This window comes from Heteronotia binoei, chromosome 4 (genome assembly GCF_032191835.1).
Source record: "Heteronotia binoei isolate CCM8104 ecotype False Entrance Well chromosome 4, APGP_CSIRO_Hbin_v1, whole genome shotgun sequence".
Taxonomy (NCBI): Eukaryota; Metazoa; Chordata; class Lepidosauria; order Squamata; family Gekkonidae; genus Heteronotia; species Heteronotia binoei.
This window is the reverse complement of record NC_083226.1, coordinates 65362070-65380146: the sequence shown is the minus strand read 5'-3', so window position 1 is coordinate 65380146 and position 18077 is coordinate 65362070. Positions and strand designations below refer to the sequence as shown.

Genomic DNA, 18077 nt, shown 5'->3' with positions numbered 1-18077 from the left:
TGTACATCAGAAGTGAAAAGTGTGTCTAGAAGGGTGTCTCTTGGATAATCATTAATTATTGATCTTTCCCCCCCCCTTCCCCTAAATAGTCATCAGAGTGATGGACAGTTTTCCTTAGATGTCAAATCATTGGCCTTACTAAGGGAAATGGGGTTTATAGTCCGAGAGGACAGAGACTCACAAAATGAGACTTCCCATAAAAATTGCTACATAGCACTATGCTCCTATTTTAAAAAAAATTAAATCCTGGTAAAATATTTTAAACAGTGAAGAAAGTAATCAGTAGTTATCTAGACTAGAAGAACTTCCAAAGCAGTGTTCTGCTGAAGCCAAAACAAAGCTACAAATAGCAGAAGGGTGTGTAAGGTGAGGGATGGGTATTACGAAGAGAGGTCAAACAGCTCAGTTTCTAAGATCATTGGCATGTTGCATCATGTTGCAAAACACAGATGAAAACAAGATTCAGACAAAAGAGTAAATAATCCACTCAGAGTGGGTGTGCATCACTCCTAAGAGTTGATGAATTAGTAATTAAAATGTCATCAGTTAATGTTCAGTAGGTACTTGGGAAGGTGAGGAAACATTGTAGAAGAACAAGAAGACATTGGATTTATATTCTGCCCTCCACTCAGTCTCAGAGCAGCTCACAATCTCCTTTATCTTCATCCCCCACAATAAACACCCTATGACGCAGGTGGGTCTGAGAGAGCTCTCTCAGAAGCTGCCCTTTCAAAGACAAGCTCTGCAAGGGCTATGGCTGACCCAAGGCCATTCCAGCAGCTGCAAGTGGAGAAGTGAGGAATCAAACCCGGTTTTCCCAGATAAGAGTCTGCACACTTAACCACTACACCAAACTGTCTCTCAGATTTATATTCTCTGTATTTTAATTGTAGATTTATATTCTCTGTATTTTAATTGTAGATTTATATTCTCTGTGTATTTTGTTTTAATGATGTTTATTTAGGGTTTTAAATGGTTTTAAAATGTCGTTTTATGATGTACATTTTAAATTGTTAAGCCACCTTGGCCCTTGTAAGGACAGAAAGACAGCATATAAATTCTGTCAATCAATAAACATATAACTCAGGTTGCAAACTTCCAAGTGGTGGCTAGAGGCCTCTTGGTAGTATGACTGTTTCCCAGGTGACACAGATCAGTTCACCTGGGGGGGTGGGGGGAGTTCACTTTGTGATTATAAACAATTTTTATTAGTAACATATGGTAGCAAAACTATATCTATATCTTACAACTTAAGAAAGAAACATTTATCTAACCCATATCTTACTTTTCCCCCACCCCTCCCCCCGTTACTTGACCCCCGCCAGTGTTTACTTAAGGAAAAACAAATATTAAAGGTACCCTTAACTATTAAAGAACCAAAAGTTATACTCTTATTTTAAGAACTTAATCATTATCAAAGATTGTCCAGTGTCCCTTTATTTTCCACTCTTTTTCTACGTATCTTCTGAACTTCTTCCACTCCAACTGAAAAAGTTCTAAATCATAGTCTCTTAATATTCTTGTTAATTTGTCCATTTCACTCCATGACATAACTTTTATAATCCAGTCCCATTTCTCTGGTATTTTTTCTTGTTTCCACAACTGCGCATACAATGTCCTAGCAGCTGAGAGCAAGTACCAGATTAAAGTTCTATCTTCTTTTGGAAATTTTTCCATTTGTAATCCCAACAGAAAAGTCTCTGCAACTTTGTTAAACTCATATCCCAAGATATTAGACATCTCTTGCTGGATCATCTGCCAAAACGTTTTAGCTCTTTCACAAGTCCACCACATATGGTAGAAAGAACCTTCATGCTTTTTACATTTCCAACACCTGTCTGGCATCTTGTTATTCATCTTTGCTAATTTTTTAGGAGTCATATACCATCTATACATCTTAAAACAGTTTTCTTTAATACTTTGACATGTTGCGAGTTTCATAGAGTTCTTCCACAAATATTCCCAAGATTCCATCTTTATTTCTTTATTTACATTGATTGCCCATTTTATCATTTGAGATTTCACTACTTCATCTTCTGTAGACCATTATAAAAGTAATTTATATACTTTTGAAATTAGTTTCTCATTGTCTCCAAGCAGAACTTTTTCCATTTCTGTTTGTTCTTTCCTTATTCTTTCAGTTTTGATGTCATTCTCCACCAAGCTTTTTATTTGTTGCATTTGAAACCAATCATATTTATGACTCAATTCTTCAGCAGTCTTCAGTTCTATTTTCCCACTTTGTATTTTTAATTGATTATAGGACAGCCACTTTTCTTTGCCTGCCTTATCCGTTATCTTTATCACTTCAGCTGGCACAATCCATAAAGGTCTTCTCTCATCTCCATATTTCTTATATTTTATCCATGTATTTAATAAATTGCTCCTTATATAATGGTGAGAGAAAAGACCATCCATCCTCTTTTTTCCATAATAGAAATATGCGTGCCAGCCAAATTTATTTCCGTGGCCTTCCAACACTAAAAGTTTTTTGTTTAACAGCGTTATCCATTCTTTCATCCATACTAAACAAACTGCTTCATGATATAATTTTAAATCTGGTAGCTGAAATCCGCCTCTCTCTTTTGCACCTGAAAGAATTTTCATTTTAATCCTTGGCTTCTTCCCGGCCCACACAAATTCTGAAATTTTCCTATGCCATTTATCAAATTGTTTGGCATCCTTCACAATAGGAATAGTTTGAAACAAATACATTATCCTTGGTAGAATATTCATTTTTATTGCAGCTATTTTACCCAGCAATAACAAATTAAGCTTGTTCCATTTTAGCATATCTTCATCCATTTTATGCCATAACTTCTCATAACTATTTTTAAACAGATCAATGTTTTTCAATGTTATCTCCACCCCTAGGTACTTTACCTTAGAGGTAACTTCACAGCCCGTTAATCTTTGTAATGCTTGTTGTCTATTCAACTGCATATTCTTACACAATTTTTTTGATTTTTCTCTATTTATAGAAAGTCCCGCCAACTCCCCATATTCTTATATTTTCATTAACAAAGGTGTAACTTGTATGGGGTTTTCATTTATGGGGGGAGTCCACTTTGGAAGGTGGACACTATGGCATTATACTTCATTGAAGTCCTTTCTCTTCCCAAACCCCACCCTCCTCAGTCTCCACCCCCAAAATCTCCAGGTACTTCCCAATCTGGAGCTAGCAACTGTAATACACAGCTGTCATAAATACTTTACATACTGAGGGACCATATGGGAAGTGCCAATTCCATGGGGGAGGGGGCTGGCAGCAATGCCTAGGGACCCCTTCTGCCCACTCACTTCCGTTTCCACCCACTCATCTGCATGCCCCTGCGCCAGACTGTTCATCCTTCCCCTGCTCACAAGCCTTTTGCTGTCTGCACCACATTCATGCCCTTTTCCCCTACAGCACTGGCTGTGTGCACAGCTTTTAGTACACTCCATTTACTTTCTCATCAGTGCTGAGAACCTTGGAACTGTGAATGGTGGAGCACTTGCAAGAAAATGGGCAAGGAAGGACACACAGACAGGTGGCAGGGTAGATGCATAGGTGGTGGTGGGGTCAGCAACAGCGGCCCCACCAGAATCCCTGGACCTGGAAACTCCCCCCCCCTTCAGGGTATGCTGATGCCAGAACTGTATACAGGTAGTAGTGCCATTAATGTGGTGGTACATGGTGTCTTTACATCTCAAGCAGTTTATGGGTAAGGATGAAGCATAATAGTCAACAGCATCATGGCATTATCAAGGATGAGATTCCTGATGGCTATGCATAAAATGCTGATGTAGAGGGTTTCTGCATTCATTGTAGCTAGAATGCTGTTTTGAAGATCAAAAGTGGGCTGCAGTTTTCTTCAGATAGTCTGTCTGTGGTATCCTCAGATGTCATTGCAGGAGAATGATGATATAAATTCCCAGGACAACTGGGTGTCCAGGATTCCCTATTTTATGGATGTTAGATAACAAAACAAATAGCTCTCAGTCAGGGTTCCTTGAGTGTTTCTGAGAAGCTTTGGTCCTATGCTCTTCAAGAAAGTTTTTTTCATCAGGCTGCAAAGTTCCTTATGATATTCCTTAGTGGAGTTTGAAGACAGAAGCTACTAAAATGCGCCATTTTTCAGTCTCCTGCTTGTAATCACATTTGTTCATTACCACCAAATTACCATCCTTTGTCAGCTGCTTTAACAATAAGGACAGTGTTGTTTCTGAGACCGCAGATGGCCTACATTCTGCAAGGCTGAGATTAGGCGTAACTGCAAGGCGTAACTGTCCACAACTTCAGCCAAAGCAGGAGAAAAGAAACAATTAATATACCTGAGGAAGTGAGCTCTGATTCATAAAAACTTATGCTGAAATAAATTCTCTTTGTCTCTAAAATGTTACTGTACTTTGTTTTGCTGAATGTAAAAAGCCAGTCTGGAATTTAGACTATCCAAGGAGTCCACAGGAAGCCTGAGAACAGTTGCTGTATGTTAGTAACTGATCAGCACTAACGTAGAGAAGCACTCCTTCAGCTTAGATAATATAAATAAGCCTCCTGATCACTGCAGTAATTCATGTGAATCTAGAACAGCAAGAGACTTTACAAAACAGGATAGACTCTTCTGCTTGGCTATGCTAATGCTTGCTCAGTTAGACTGAAAATACTGCTGGGTGAGATGCCAGTTTATTCAGATATTAATAGTGACTTGGCTTTGTGATAAAAGCGATACAGTAAATTGGATTTGTGATTAAATGTCAACAGTTTTTCAATGTACCTGAAGAAGTGCGCATGAAAGCTTATACCCAGAATAAAACTTTGTTGGTTAAAGGCGCCAATGGATTCAAACTTTGTTCTGATGCTTCAGACCAACGTAGCTATCCACCTGAATCTATTAGCAGGGATCATGATGCACTCAGCTACTGGCCTCAATCAACAACTAAATTTACAAGAATGAAGTACTTGTCAATTGATAACTTTTTTTAAAGAAAAAGATAACCATATTAAAAACTGAGAATATACATCACTAAACACTGCCATGACACAATCATATGTTTCTATGGGTCAAATATGACATCAAGGACTGGCGATGGGCCGTAATAATAATAAACTGAAACTGACATCAAGGTTAGTGCGTAGCGTAGTGAGTGACCATATCCAAACCAACATGAACTGGCAGAGACTGACCAAGAGAGAGATCTTGGGGTCGTGGTAGATAACTCACTGAAAATGTCAAGACAGTGTGCGTCTGCAATAAAAAAGGCCAACGCCATGCTGGGAATTATTAGGAAGGGAATTGAAAATAAATCAGCCAGTATCATAATGCCCCTGTATAAATCGATGGTGCGGTCTCATTTGGAGTACTGTGTGCAGTTCTGGTCGCCGCACCTCAAAAAGGATATTATAGCATTGGAGAAAGTCCAGAGAAGGGCAACTAGAATGATTAAAGGGCTGGAGCACTTTCCCTATGAAGAAAGGTTGAAACGCTTGGGGCTCTTTAGCTTGGAGAAACGTCGACTGCGGGGTGACATGATAGAGGTTTACAAGATAATGCATGGGATGGAGAAAGTAGAGAAAGAAGTACTTTTCTCCCTTTCTCACAATACAAGAACTCGTGGGCATTCGATGAAATTGCTGAGCAGAAAGGTTAAAACAGATAAAAGGAAGTACTTCTTCACCCAAAGGGTGATTAACATGTGGAATTCACTGCCACAGGAGGTGGTGGCGGCCACAAGTATAGCCACCTTCAAGAGGGGTTTAGATAAAAATATGGAGCACAGGTCCATCAGTGGCTATTAGCCACAGTGTATATGTGTGTATATAATTTTTTGCCACTGTGTGACATAGAGTGTTGGACTTGATGGGCCGTTGGCCTGATCCAACATGGCTTCTCTTATGTTCTTATGAAAAAATGGACTGGACATTCAGATACTAAGAAAAATAGTGTTTATATATTTCAAAATTGTAATTATGACTTTTTCTAGTTGAAGCAGAGTTGTCTCCTCTCCCAGTGAAATGGGAAAGAGGCACAGATTGTGTAAATAAAATTATATTAAACAGATCCAGAGTTAAAATGCCTTTTGTCTTGAACATAAAAGTGGTAATTCAAAAACAGCAGTCCTAAGTAAAGTCAGCATATGGTTTCTGATTCTAAATCTGCTAGGGAGAATAACAATACTACAAGGGAATAATGAGAGAAAATAATAAAACACTGTAAAACACTATACTTCAAAATGGAAGATGAATTAATGACATTCAGTTTCTGATAAGTACAATGCAGGTGTACAGTTTGAGGTCACCGAAGTCTTCCTTCAGAAGACCAAAATTTAAATGGAAAATATGCTTTAAAAGGCAGCCATTCTCAGCACATCATGGATAATACAAATAAATGAACAGCACCAATATGAGATTTTGCATATTTCCCAGGCAATGTGCACAGCTTCCAAAAGCTATGGGAAATATGCAGAACATCCACATATCAACTGGGTATTCCACCGCACCGTGCATACTACTAAGGCATTTTCCCTTTGGTGACTATACACATTCGCTGCTTAATAGGCGCACAATACTTGAATTGTTCCACAACAGTTAGCAGTTGATTATACATATTAACAGTTCTCTGTCCACACTCCCAATATGGACACATTCTCGGCAGCATTCAGAAAATTTACACAGTAACTGCTTTTTATGAACATACAGCTCTCATGAAAGCCAGCAGACAACCACGTCAGTACTGCTGTCACGGTAGCTGGAATAATCCTAGAGCAGTAGCCCGTGTGACTGCATTACAGCAAAGAGTCCCGTGATACCTTAAGGACCAGCAAGTTTATTCGAGAAGGGAGCGGAGGAGACCCTAAAAGGTAGCGTTCCTAAGGGCGGCTTCTCGAAAGCCGAGCCATCTACAGGCATAAACACTGAAGGGTAAGCCTTTCCAATCTTTCCCCTTCTCTCTGGCCTAGAAAAGAAAGTGATAAATAAACAAACAAACAGAAGGTGCAACGCACTCACCGAGGTCCGGCTTCCCCTTCACCCAGTCAGCTCTTCCCTCCCTCCGTCCCATTTCCTTTCAACGCTCCTTGTCAGCACTTGCTCCGCTCCTCCCTCGCACTTAGTGGAGGGGAGGAAGAGAGGGAGAAAGTGACGTTAACGATCACTCTATGAGGCCTGCGCTTGCGCGGTCGCTCTCGCACACGTCTCCCTGCCTCGACTGAGTTCTCTTTCCCACCGGGAGGGGAGGGGAGGATCGAAACGATGACGTGTAGGGCCGCCTTTCCTTCTTCCTGTCTCTCCGCCTTCCCGCCAGCAGTGAGTGACTCTTATCAGGGTTGAGCTGGGGAGCGTGCTCGTGCCCGCCCAGTAAAGCCACCCAGCTGGGCCGCTCAGCCACTCTCGGTCCCTCAGAGTGTCTTGGCTGCTGACGCGCGCGCTCGCAGTCTACCCAGGCAGCGGTTTGTGCGCGTGAGGCTGTCTAATTCCGCCGGGCCCCGAAGACTCGTGGCGGCAGCAGCAGTGACGCCGCCATTATCACCCGCGCGCGGCAAGGAACCATCTTCCTCTTCGCTTCACCCTTCCTCCCCCTCCCGCGGCGTTGTCTGGCCCCGCGCAGTAGCAGCTCCTCCTCCTTCTCCTCTTGCTGCTGTTGGAACAAAGGAAGGAAGCGGCGGCGGCTGCTGCAGCAGCAGCTCCGGGACTCCTTTCCCGCTACAGCCGGGAAAGCGGCGCCTTCCTCTTTCCTTCTTCGTTATTCAACTTCACCCCCTTTCCCCCTGCAAGTAGAAGCCGAACGAGCAGGTGAGTTTTCGGTTCTCTGTACTGGTCGCCACCCTCATAATTTCTGAGGCGAGGGTGGGGGTAGAGAAAACATGTCCTTTGTGGAGTCTTCCCCACTTCGCGCAGGAAATGGCGCGGAGAGGGACGCGTAGGCAAGACTTGGTCGACGCGGGGGAGCTTCGGGGTCCCGGCTTTTGTGTGGGCCCGGAAAGCTCGCGGTGCGAGTAGGCGGCGACAAACGCGCCTGTTTCCTCCTAGCGTTCTTGTCTACCGAAAAGAGAAAGACAAAAGGGCCGCTGGGCCGACTTGGTTTTGTGTCTACAATTTATTTTTCCGGGGCGGCGATGGAGGAAGTTAATTATCGTTTCTCGCAGTTGGATTACATATGTTGGGGAGGGGGTGAGGCTTAATGGTTAAATGGAGGGGCCCACTTAATAAGATAATTAAAATGAGGAAAAACGGGGGAAACAAAGAGCTGGGCGAGACAATGAGGCTTCCTCCTATGCTCTGCTTCGCGTGGGATTCCCCCCCCCTTGCCTTCCACCTCACATGTCCGCGGGGGGGGGGGCTTTTGTGCGCGCCTACGCGCTTCGTAGTGTTGACCTGAGGGCGGGGGCATTGTACGGCTTTCCTCCAGCTGAATTGGCCTTGCAATGACTCAGTAGTTTCTTTTATGAGGCCCTTAGGCCTTGGTGTATGTTTGTCAGCTGGTTGGATGTGGTCGGGGCGGGAGAGAACGAACCAGCTCCAGCAGGGCCCCCACCATCTCCTCGACTGTCTCCCTCTTTTCCCTTTCTCTTCCCTTCCCCACCAATATTGCAACTAGAGCCCGCCCCGATCATCGCGGTCTGCCATTTTCTAAATCTGTTTCCTTAGCGCCTTTTATGTCCCCTAGTCCTTGGCGCTGTAGTGAGGATAGGTTTTCTCTTTCTCTCTCTCACCTCCCTCCCGCTTCCCCCATGCTTTGAGCTGTTTGGCAGCGTCTTCTCCTTTGTTTCTCTCCCTTGGCTGGTCCCGCAATTGTGCCACTGTGAAATGTCCATTTTTTTGCTTTTTTTATTGTGCCACCACCCAAGCTTTCGAATTTGCCGTTGAAAGCAACTGTCGCCCATGTCTTTCCTTCTCCTTAACACAAATATTAATTTATAAAGTACAGTATTTTAATGAATATGCAGGTCAGACATTCATTTTAGTGGCATAATTGGTGCAGTTTCCATAGATTTAGTAGTCCCTTGTTATTATTGTCTTTGCTTCTTTTTCTCATTTTTATACTTCCATGTTTGTGTGTATATAAATGTATACTTTGAGTGTGTGTATACACAACAGTTTGTGTTATGCACATATAGCAGCTTAAGAAATATGCTTTATATAAACTAGTGAGGAAAGGTAAGTTATTTTGGTCTTTTAGTGTAGCTTTTTGGGCATTTAAGTGCATTTCATAACAGCTATTATAAACTGATATTCGTGTTATGTCATCATTACTTTTGTAGTGTTACTGGGGAAATGTGAGCAGTTCTGTAAGGGCAAGGTATGAAGTAACAACAGGCATCTTTTGTATTAGGATGTGTAGAAGAGCAGAGATATTTTAGGAAGAAACCATCTGGTATATATGATCTGTGATGTGTTTTTAGGAATAGCAAAGCAGCAGTCATCCGGGCCTTAAGTTAATTTCTGCTGTGTCCACTACTCTTGCTCGGAGCTAGAATTAAAATTGGCTGCAAATAGTTAGATTTTGACCTAGATATCAGTTTGAGCTTCGTCTTTTCAACATTTATATTTTTTGCCAACGTGGGTTTGTATTTTGCTGCTTCAATTCTCTGTACTGTGCAGGAGTTGGGCAGCCTTTTGAGATATAAATAGAAGCTGATTTCAGAGGCCCCTGTTGACAAGGTTTTGTGTCTGAGCCTCTAGCTTAGCCTGTCACATTGCAGCCTTGTGACAAGCGGAAACTAATGCACGCACTCATGTGACCTTAGCTTCTGAGAAATAATAAAACAAGCACACATGTAATGGTATTATAAGCAAATGTTGTACTGGAAATGTTGAAGGTGTAAAGAGGTAGATTGCTTGAGAAGTTCCATTGCAACTATCACATGAGAACCACTGGAAATAAAAAATTGTTCTCTTGCAAAATGGAATATGGTCTGTTGTTTTTCTTACTACAGTCATTTGCAGATGGACAGGGGCCATGGTTCACTGGTAGCTCATCTTCTTGGCATGCAGAAGGTCTTTTGTTCAATCAGTAGCATCTCTAGTTGAAGGTGTGAAAGACTTCAGTATAAGATCCTGGAGAGGTGCTGCCAGTCTTACTAGGTAATACTAACCTTAGTGGGCCAGTGATCTGAAGGCAGCTTTGTGTGTGTTCATGGGAACTGATATTTCTCCATAATTATAGTTGTGGTACCCTTAAGGACTTTAAATTGGATGTTGTGAATTGAACATAATAGTAAACAACTGAAAATGACTGTATGTCAATTATTTAGTTGGTTGAATATTGTTCGTATTTCTAATTACTTCAAAATGATATTTTGACATTAATTGTATATAATAAACCTATATTTAAGATTTGTGCATTTTATATGTGCATAGATTTACTCATGTGGTTTTTTAAAAATAAAACGTGACTCAGAGGTAGTTTTTAAAATGTAAAGTTGGGCTAATAGTATTATGATATTGAACAAGCCCATCTACTCTTTTGGAAAATGAAAATAGAGACCTTCTGTTATGTCTGTCTTGAGACTATCTTTATATGCATGGTACCAATGTAAATTCCCTTGTAGAACAAGCATAATTTTTGGAGCTGTTCTAAGTTGATGTACTTGTGAGTGGGGGAGAAGCTCTTTGCTATCCCCAGAGGAAAAACTTTGAGCTGAAAAAGCACCCATTCAAAGTGTTTGAGTTTCAGACTATTAAATGCTAGCAAGTATGTATATTCTAAAGTTTTTAGAAGATATTTTTTGTAAGGGACCATATTACAGGGGAGGGATGGTGGCTCAGTGGTAAAGCATCTGCTTGGTAAGCAGAAGGTCCCAGGTTCAATCCCCGGCATCTCCAGCTAAAAAGGGCCCAGGCAAGTAGGCGTGAAAAACCTCCGCTTGAGACCCTGGAGAGCCGCTGCCAGTTTGAGTAGACAATACTGACTTTGATGGACCGAGGGTCTGATTCAGTATAAGGCAGCTTCGTACGTTCATATTGTGGTCCAGTTGAACCAGGGCCCTGTGGATCCTGTGTCAAATTTTTTAAATTGGTCTTCATTTAATTGCTTAATGAAGGTAAAATGTTTAGCATTATATAAACTTAGGCTTTTGAGGTATGCACAGATGAGCTTTGCTAGCAGCCAAATATATATGCAGCCTACTTTGCTGAGTTATTGTAAAATGAGTAGTTTCTGTTAATGAATATATTAAGCAGACATCTTTTAGAAGTCCTGTTCCTGCTAATATTGCTGAGCTGAATCATTTTGGTTGTGTAGAAGTAGCTGATTTCTGTATTCTTAAAGAATTTAATTGCATAATATTTTTAATCAGAGTATCTGATTTCCTGCACAAGTTGTCTTAAGACTGTGTTATGTTTTTGGAAAGCATTGTAGTGGTAAAGCTCAATTCATATGAGAACATTGACCAAACTCATTCTGTCCGTATGTGTTTTGAAAAACTATTTTATCTCTGGAGCCTAGATGTAGCCCCTAAACAATAGAACCTAGTGATAATTCTGGGTAATTATATTTTCTTAAGATAGATAACTAGCTGGGTGGTTTTTGTTTTGTTTCTGAGGGCAGACTTTGTTCAAGAAGCAGTCTTCCTCCTGCATATTACTTGCTGGCTCAGAAACTAGTGGCATGATTTGGATAGTTAAGGAAGTTGTATGTGTTGTAGTGTTGTTAATAGACATACATGGTTGAACATCTGAATGAACATTCTTATCTGATTTGGCATATACACCGAGGAGCAGTTGAGAGCATATTCAGCTGAAAGCCATGCAGCTTGAGTAGACTTCATCTGCACCCCATGCTTCCCATTTACACCCCCTCAATAAGTATGTGAGAGTGGGCATAACTCCTTCAGTCTTAAAAGCATGGGGAGGGGATTGAGCCTTGAGAAAGTGCCTCAGCTTTCCAGTCTCTTCAGGCCTGTTATCTACTGCTATTATGGACTGGCAGGGTGAGGGGGAATGCATAAGCACAGTTCTTGCACCCTCTAGTTTTGGCAGAAAGTTCTTGGTTCTACCAGTTTTGGGCAGACAGCCATAAGTTAAAAGCAGGATGATATCTCAAGGGTTTTATCTGTAGGGATTCCTTCTAGCTTGTCTGCACACAGGAACCCTAAGGTAGAGTGATACTGCAACACAACTAATAAAATATTATACCATCATGTTCTAGGTCCTAATCATTTTTGATTTATTTTTCAGTATAGAGATGGCTCAGGAGACCAACCAGACCCCAGGGCCCATGCTGTGTAGCACAGGATGTGGATTTTATGGGAATCCTAGAACTAATGGAATGTGTTCAGTCTGCTATAAAGAACATCTTCAGCGACAACAGAACAGTGGACGAATCAGCCCAATGGGTATGTCTTAAAGTAAAGTATGAAACATAACTGCTGTAGTGGCTAGAGTGTCCAATTAGGATCTGGAAGAAACAGGTTCATATCCCCGCTCTGTCATGGTAGTTTGTTGCATGATCTTGGACCAGTTGTACTCTCTCAGCCTAACCTCCTTGGGCACCTTTTAGGGAAGAAAAGCAAGGTATAAATAAATGTTTTTTGGCAATACTGCATTTTTTGATAAATAAACATCTCTGTGGACACAGGCCTTTCCCAATTTTGAACCATTTTTGGTTCTTAAGCTTTCTCATTGTACTGTCAACTAGTTTGAAAGACTTAAAGTACCAACTTATAATTTTAAATATTATAAATTTACATTTCCTTGTGTGTTCTTATTGTCTGTTTTTGTTGTGCAGGATCATCAAGTGGTTCCAACAGCCCTACCTCAGACTCTGCGTCTGTACAAAGAGCAGAAACTAGTTTAAACACCTGTGAAGGTGCTGCTGGCAGCACATCTGACAAATCAAGGTAAAAACAGTACTGTGGTAAAGAATTAAGGCTGGAAGATAAGTCTAGGAAATCATCTGAACATGATAGTACAGGGAGTTCATGTTAAAGCTAGTTTGTAGAGGATTTTCCAGCTATTAAATTTTTTGGTGGGGGGGCCTTTTGTGAAGTCAGAATGAATCTCATATCTTTAAGAGTATCGCATTTTCCACTTAGGTGCCATAGTTTGCTTTATCAAATTTTAGCATCAGTAAGCTCAATAATGGCTATTAAAAAAAGCTCAGGGTTTTAAAATTTTAATTTTATAAGTTGTTAGTCTTCCTAACAGCACTAACAAATTGCTCTCATTTCACTGATACAAGCAGAAATGTGCCTGTTGCCGCCTTGCCTGTAACACAGCAAATGACAGAAATGAGCATTTCAAGAGAGGAAAAAGTAACTCCGAAAACAGAGACAACTGAGCCAGGTATGCTTTTCAAAAATAATTTAGGTGCAGTTAGTTCAGGGGGACCTGGCAGCTCTAAATCTTTAGCAACCAAGGAGGAAAAAAACACTCCTTTAGATTTTAGCATTAAGATAAATTATGCAGTAAAAGATCATCTATTTTAAACAACCACTGAAGTTTAAAGTTCTTCTGAACTATTCATATGTAAGTCACTTCCACATCAGTTAGTATATTAGCACATTCAGTAGTTGGAATGCATTGAATACTATTTGACCCAGTTGTTTAAAAAATCCATGAAAAATGTTTCTGCTTGGTGATGTTCAAAGGCTAGTAATATAAGAAACTTGCAGATATTAGTGAAAATTAATTTTTCACGTTATGAATGTTTGGTGTGTTTTTGAAGTACTAGTTTGAGATGTATTTCTGTCCACTGAAGGCCTCAGAGTTGAAACACATCCAACGTTTTACTTTTTCTGTAATGTGTATTATTGAGTAAACTTATACTACTGAAAATATTTGAAATAGCCACAGATGAGGCTACATTCATATGAACATAACTTATCAAGTTTTCCTTAGTTGTGTTTAGTGCTGCTTTGGCATTTGAAAAGTTAAAACATTTATTCAGTGTCATGAAGATTAATTCTGCATAGTGATTGAAGTTGGATATGGGATGTAGGCAAATTAGTATGAGGGGAAAAGCCATTTCATGCATGTACAGCAGAGCGCTTCTGATAATTTCATATATGGGCTGGCTTTTTCTGACAACTACATATAGGAGACTTGAAAAAAATCTTTAACTGAACAGCATAAATGAATAATAGTGCTAGGGGAGTGGCTGAGGCTTAGTGGAAGAACCTCTGGTATTTGCATGCAGAAAGTCCTGGGTTCTTTCTCCAGCATCTCCAGGTAAAAAAGACCAGGCAGTAGGTGATGTCATAACACCTACCTGAGACCTGGGAGAGTTTGCTGCCTGTCTGAGTAGACAGTACTGATCTAGGTGGACCAATGGCCTGATTCAGTATTAAGGCAGTTTCATCTGTTACAATAAAGGGCAATATTTTGATGCCTTAGAAGTATGTCATCTGGCTTTGAATAATGAAAACTGATTGTTGCTTCAACATGCATTATGGACTGTGAACTCAGGTTACAGAGCAATCAGTTAATGTGTTCCCAGCTGAAGGTTTTGATAAAATCTGTGTAAGCTAAGTAAATGGGCAGTATTGTAAATGAAAGAAAAACTTTAGAATACATGGATTTCTTTGTAACTTTTAGTTCATGAACTAAATTTGAAATCATGCTACTTTCTCGTGTGTGGTTCTACAGCAGTGTATCTGAAAAGTGTGCACAAGTAGCTGAAATAAAGATAAGATAATGCAATTAAGAAGTTTCTGCCTGCTTCTGGTTGTTTTGAGCACCTTAGAGTGTCAGCAGCTGTTGGGAGGGAGCAGAGAATTATATGCAAGGTGGCAGAAATAATTTTTAAAAATATGGCAACAACAGAGTAAAGTTTGCTTCACGAAGTGATGAAATGCCAAGCCATCATCCTTCACTTTCCATTTTCTCAAGCAACTTATTTCTGGCCATAGAACAAGCAGTGCACAGCCAGTATTTGGGAACTGGTGTAATATTTTTGTGCCCCAACAAAGCTTTGATATCATGAGTGGTGTCTTAGTTCCTTTTAGCTCTGTTAGTCATGCAGTATAACATTACTCTCATATGGTCAAAGCCAGCATAAGGGCCATGCAAGGTTGATATAAACATCCCTAATCTTCCCAACTTTCCCTTTGTACCAGCAACCATATATAACCCTGGAAAAGTTTATTCATAGTGTTGCAGGACCTGTTTGGAGTAATAGCCATGCTGATTGGGAAGCTGCAGTGGGGAGCAGGTGAAATTGCTACCTCATTGGAATTGTGGTTATGATGAAATGATTTTGCCCTCTCCCTGTTGCAGCTTTCTGACATGTATGGCTATTACTCCTGCAGCCCTGCAAATAAAATTTCCTGGAGTTCTGGTACCCCACATGGAGTAATAGCGTAGTACTGGAGAATAAAAAAGTTATAAAGTAATTGCAGTTTGATGTTTTCTTTAAGAAATGTTATTCCAGGAAGCTTAGCTAGTATTTTATAAATTATTTGTGCTGTGTCTTTTTAGAGTTTATGTTGGATTATGCTTTAGAAGTGTCTTATTCTATTTAATCAACCAATTCTGGGTTTTTGTTTTTGTTTTTTTAAACAGTTGTAACTCAACCCAGCCCTACAGTTGCTCAACCTAGTACATCTCAGAATGAAGAAAAAACACCTGAAATGCCCAAACCAAAGAAGAACAGATGTTTTATGTGTAGAAAGAAGGTTGGCCTTACAGGTATGTTCATTGGACCCATGCATTCCTCATCTGTAGTGGTTAATGCTTTCCATGTATGATAAACTTCTTTTCAGTACAGAAATCAGAGATTTAAAATACTGATTTTTAACGGGGTATTAAGTCATTTGCCTAAAATAATGGTCTTAATTAACTCTTTGCTTCAATATCTCAAGGTGACACTACTCTGTTATTTGCACAGGGTTTGACTGCCGATGTGGAAATCTGTTTTGTGGACTTCATCGTTATTCTGACAAGCACAACTGCCCATATGATTACAAAGCAGAAGCTGCAGCAAAAATCAGGAAAGAGAATCCAGTTGTTGTGGCTGAAAAAATCCAGAGAATATAAACTAACCTACTTGGTGAAAAGACTGATTTCCTTTCTTTTTATTTTAAAATATCCTAGGAAGACATTAAAGAGCAGATGCATGGCCATTTTCCTTTGATGTTCTCCCGAGTTTTACTTTAGTCTGTCTTATTGATTGATATTTTAGGATGTTGTGGGTGTTACAGGCAGAATTGGATAGATACAGCCCTTTAAGATGTATACATGCCCTCCCCAAAAATGATTTGAGAGAGTAAGACCTGCACTGGAAAACTGACATACACAGAGGACAGAGTTGGCTAGTTCACATGTGCCAAACAGATGCATAAAATCTGCATGTTTGCAGCAGATTTGCCTTTTGGGAATGTAATTGAGGTATATCATCCTTGGATAGTGCTACGTGCCTGTTTGATTAAATGTACACCAGGAAAAATGAGTCTACTTTTACCATAGTTAAACTTCGTCCTCTTTAATTTTCCCAACTTGTAGTTTTGGAGCTGAGCTGCAGTTTAAGGTCACCTGCTAAACAAAAGCAAGAAACCTGAGCTGGAAGGGTGAAATTCTTGGAACTGATGAAAATTGCTCAACTGTTAAACTGGTTTCCAAAGGAGAAAATTTAATTTCAGAACTTTATGAACTAGCCTACAACAAAAACTTTGTCTGCTTTTTCTTGTGTGTAGCAAAGTTGTGTATCGCAACACCAGAAGACTTTGTTTTATAGTTTACAAACAAAAGGCTACATATTTTTTTTATAAACTTAACTACAGCAGCTCTGTCAAGTAACATGCATCTGATGAACCTAGGTTGCAAATGTATTCAAGCATTTAATTTTTCATATACATTTTATGTTGAATGTGTTCTGGGTTCAAGATAATAGCTCTCTTAATTTTTATAGTTTTCAGATATAGTGAGATTGCACCATTTTGCATGGAAAAATCATACCCAATATGGCTGCTGTAGACTAAGTGGTACCTGGAACCACTCTGAGGGCTGCTTTATCATTTTAATAGTATTTGGGTGTAGGACTGTAGTGTTCTTGGGTGTATTGCATGGGCTGCATTATCTACAGCATTGTACAATAACAACTCTAGAAAAGGCAGTATACTTCACTGATGCTTGTCTGGTAATATCACTTCTGTGTTATAATGGAAGGGTTTTTGTGATGTATGAAACTTGTGTTTTTTATATAAACAAATACAGTTTAGACTAGTGTGGTGGTAATGCCTGATCTCATCTGTAAATAGTTGTGTATACACAAGGCACTACTTCTGGCATCGATTGCAGTGTTCAGTCTTAGTTTCTTCATTAAAAGCATCAGGTTTTTGCTTTAAACTTTGTCCTTGGTTGAGTTATTAGATATACAAATGTGTACAGATAGTTCATATTTATGTACTGCACATAATCATGCTACTCAGCATCTATGCGATATTGTATTATGTAAATAATAAAATCATGTACAGAGGGATCTAGTTCCTTTTGTGATGGCTTATTGGATAAACAGGGTTCTGTTCCATGGGAGGAAGCAGTGGTTGAAACTAATCATGACTTTTATTTGATTTCTAATTCTTGGGTTTAGCTGTTTTAGCCTATGGATGGGGGAAAGGGTGCCAAACATCAGCTGATGAAGATTTATTCAGGTGAGCAGTGCCTAAAAGCAGGGAATACAAACAACTCCACGACTAGATGGAAGTTCCGCAAATAACATTTCTCGTACTAAAGAAACCCTAGAACTGTTGTAGCCACTTTTGTATAGCCACTTCACTGCTAATTATGTCATCTTAGACCTGCTTCTGTCTAAAGCAGAATCTACTTAAAAGGCTCTCAGTATTTGCCTGATCAGTGGGAAGATATGTTAATGTAATAAAGAGAATGTTATTTTGAGTTAGTGGATATCTGAGGTGGATGGCATTGTCATGTTCCGCAAGACTTACGGTACTTAGTGCAGAAAGCCTGTGTTCTAAATTGAATGATGACAAGATTCAAGAGTACAAGTATCAGCTCTTCAAGTGTGTTTAATGCTGTGCATGTGGTTACCTGGTTATGTGCTTCTGAAATATTCAAATTAACTGACAAATATGCTTGTTCCATACTATTGTTAAACAACATTGATCTATACTGCATAGTAGCTAAGTATTGCTGTTAGATG

The 18077-nt window shown here is 40.0% G+C and overlaps 1 protein-coding gene and 1 long non-coding RNA gene across 3 annotated transcripts in view; one reads left to right on the top strand and one right to left on the bottom strand.

Annotated features, from left to right (window-relative positions):
- LOC132570606 (uncharacterized) overlaps positions 1-7172 on the bottom strand; it is a 41360-nt gene extending 34188 nt beyond the window's left edge. The window contains exon 1 of the long non-coding RNA XR_009555333.1: positions 6989-7172. This is a non-coding gene — a long non-coding RNA (uncharacterized LOC132570606). The remainder of the gene's footprint in view (positions 1-6988) is intronic.
- ZFAND5 (zinc finger AN1-type containing 5) lies at positions 7059-17396 on the top strand. Of its 2 annotated transcripts, none has more exons than XM_060237468.1 (6): positions 7059-7771; positions 12158-12315; positions 12708-12819; positions 13164-13264; positions 15482-15607; positions 15807-17396. In XM_060237468.1, exons 2-6 carry the CDS (start codon positions 12165-12167, stop codon positions 15953-15955), a joined length of 639 nt encoding a protein of 212 aa, XP_060093451.1. In that variant the 5' UTR covers positions 7059-7771; positions 12158-12164; the 3' UTR covers positions 15956-17396. The 2 variants fall into 2 exon arrangements, with proteins under 2 accessions (XP_060093451.1, XP_060093450.1); XM_060237467.1 differs by having other exon boundaries at positions 7295-7771; positions 12163-12315.
- The last annotated feature ends 681 nt before the right edge of the window (positions 17397-18077 follow it).

What these genes read in the sequence shown, in the direction of transcription:
- ZFAND5 (XM_060237468.1), top strand. Translation starts at nt 12,165, where the DNA reads ATGGCTCAGGAGACCAACCAGACCCCAGGGCCCATGCTGTGTAGCACA. An exon ending in TGGACGAATCAGCCCAATGG is followed by an intron (nt 12,316 to 12,707) that starts GTATGTCTTAAA and finishes TTTGTTGTGCAG; the next exon opens with GATCATCAAGTGGTTCCAAC. An exon ending in AAAGAAGGTTGGCCTTACAG is followed by an intron (nt 15,608 to 15,806) that starts GTATGTTCATTG and finishes TTATTTGCACAG; the next exon opens with GGTTTGACTGCCGATGTGGA.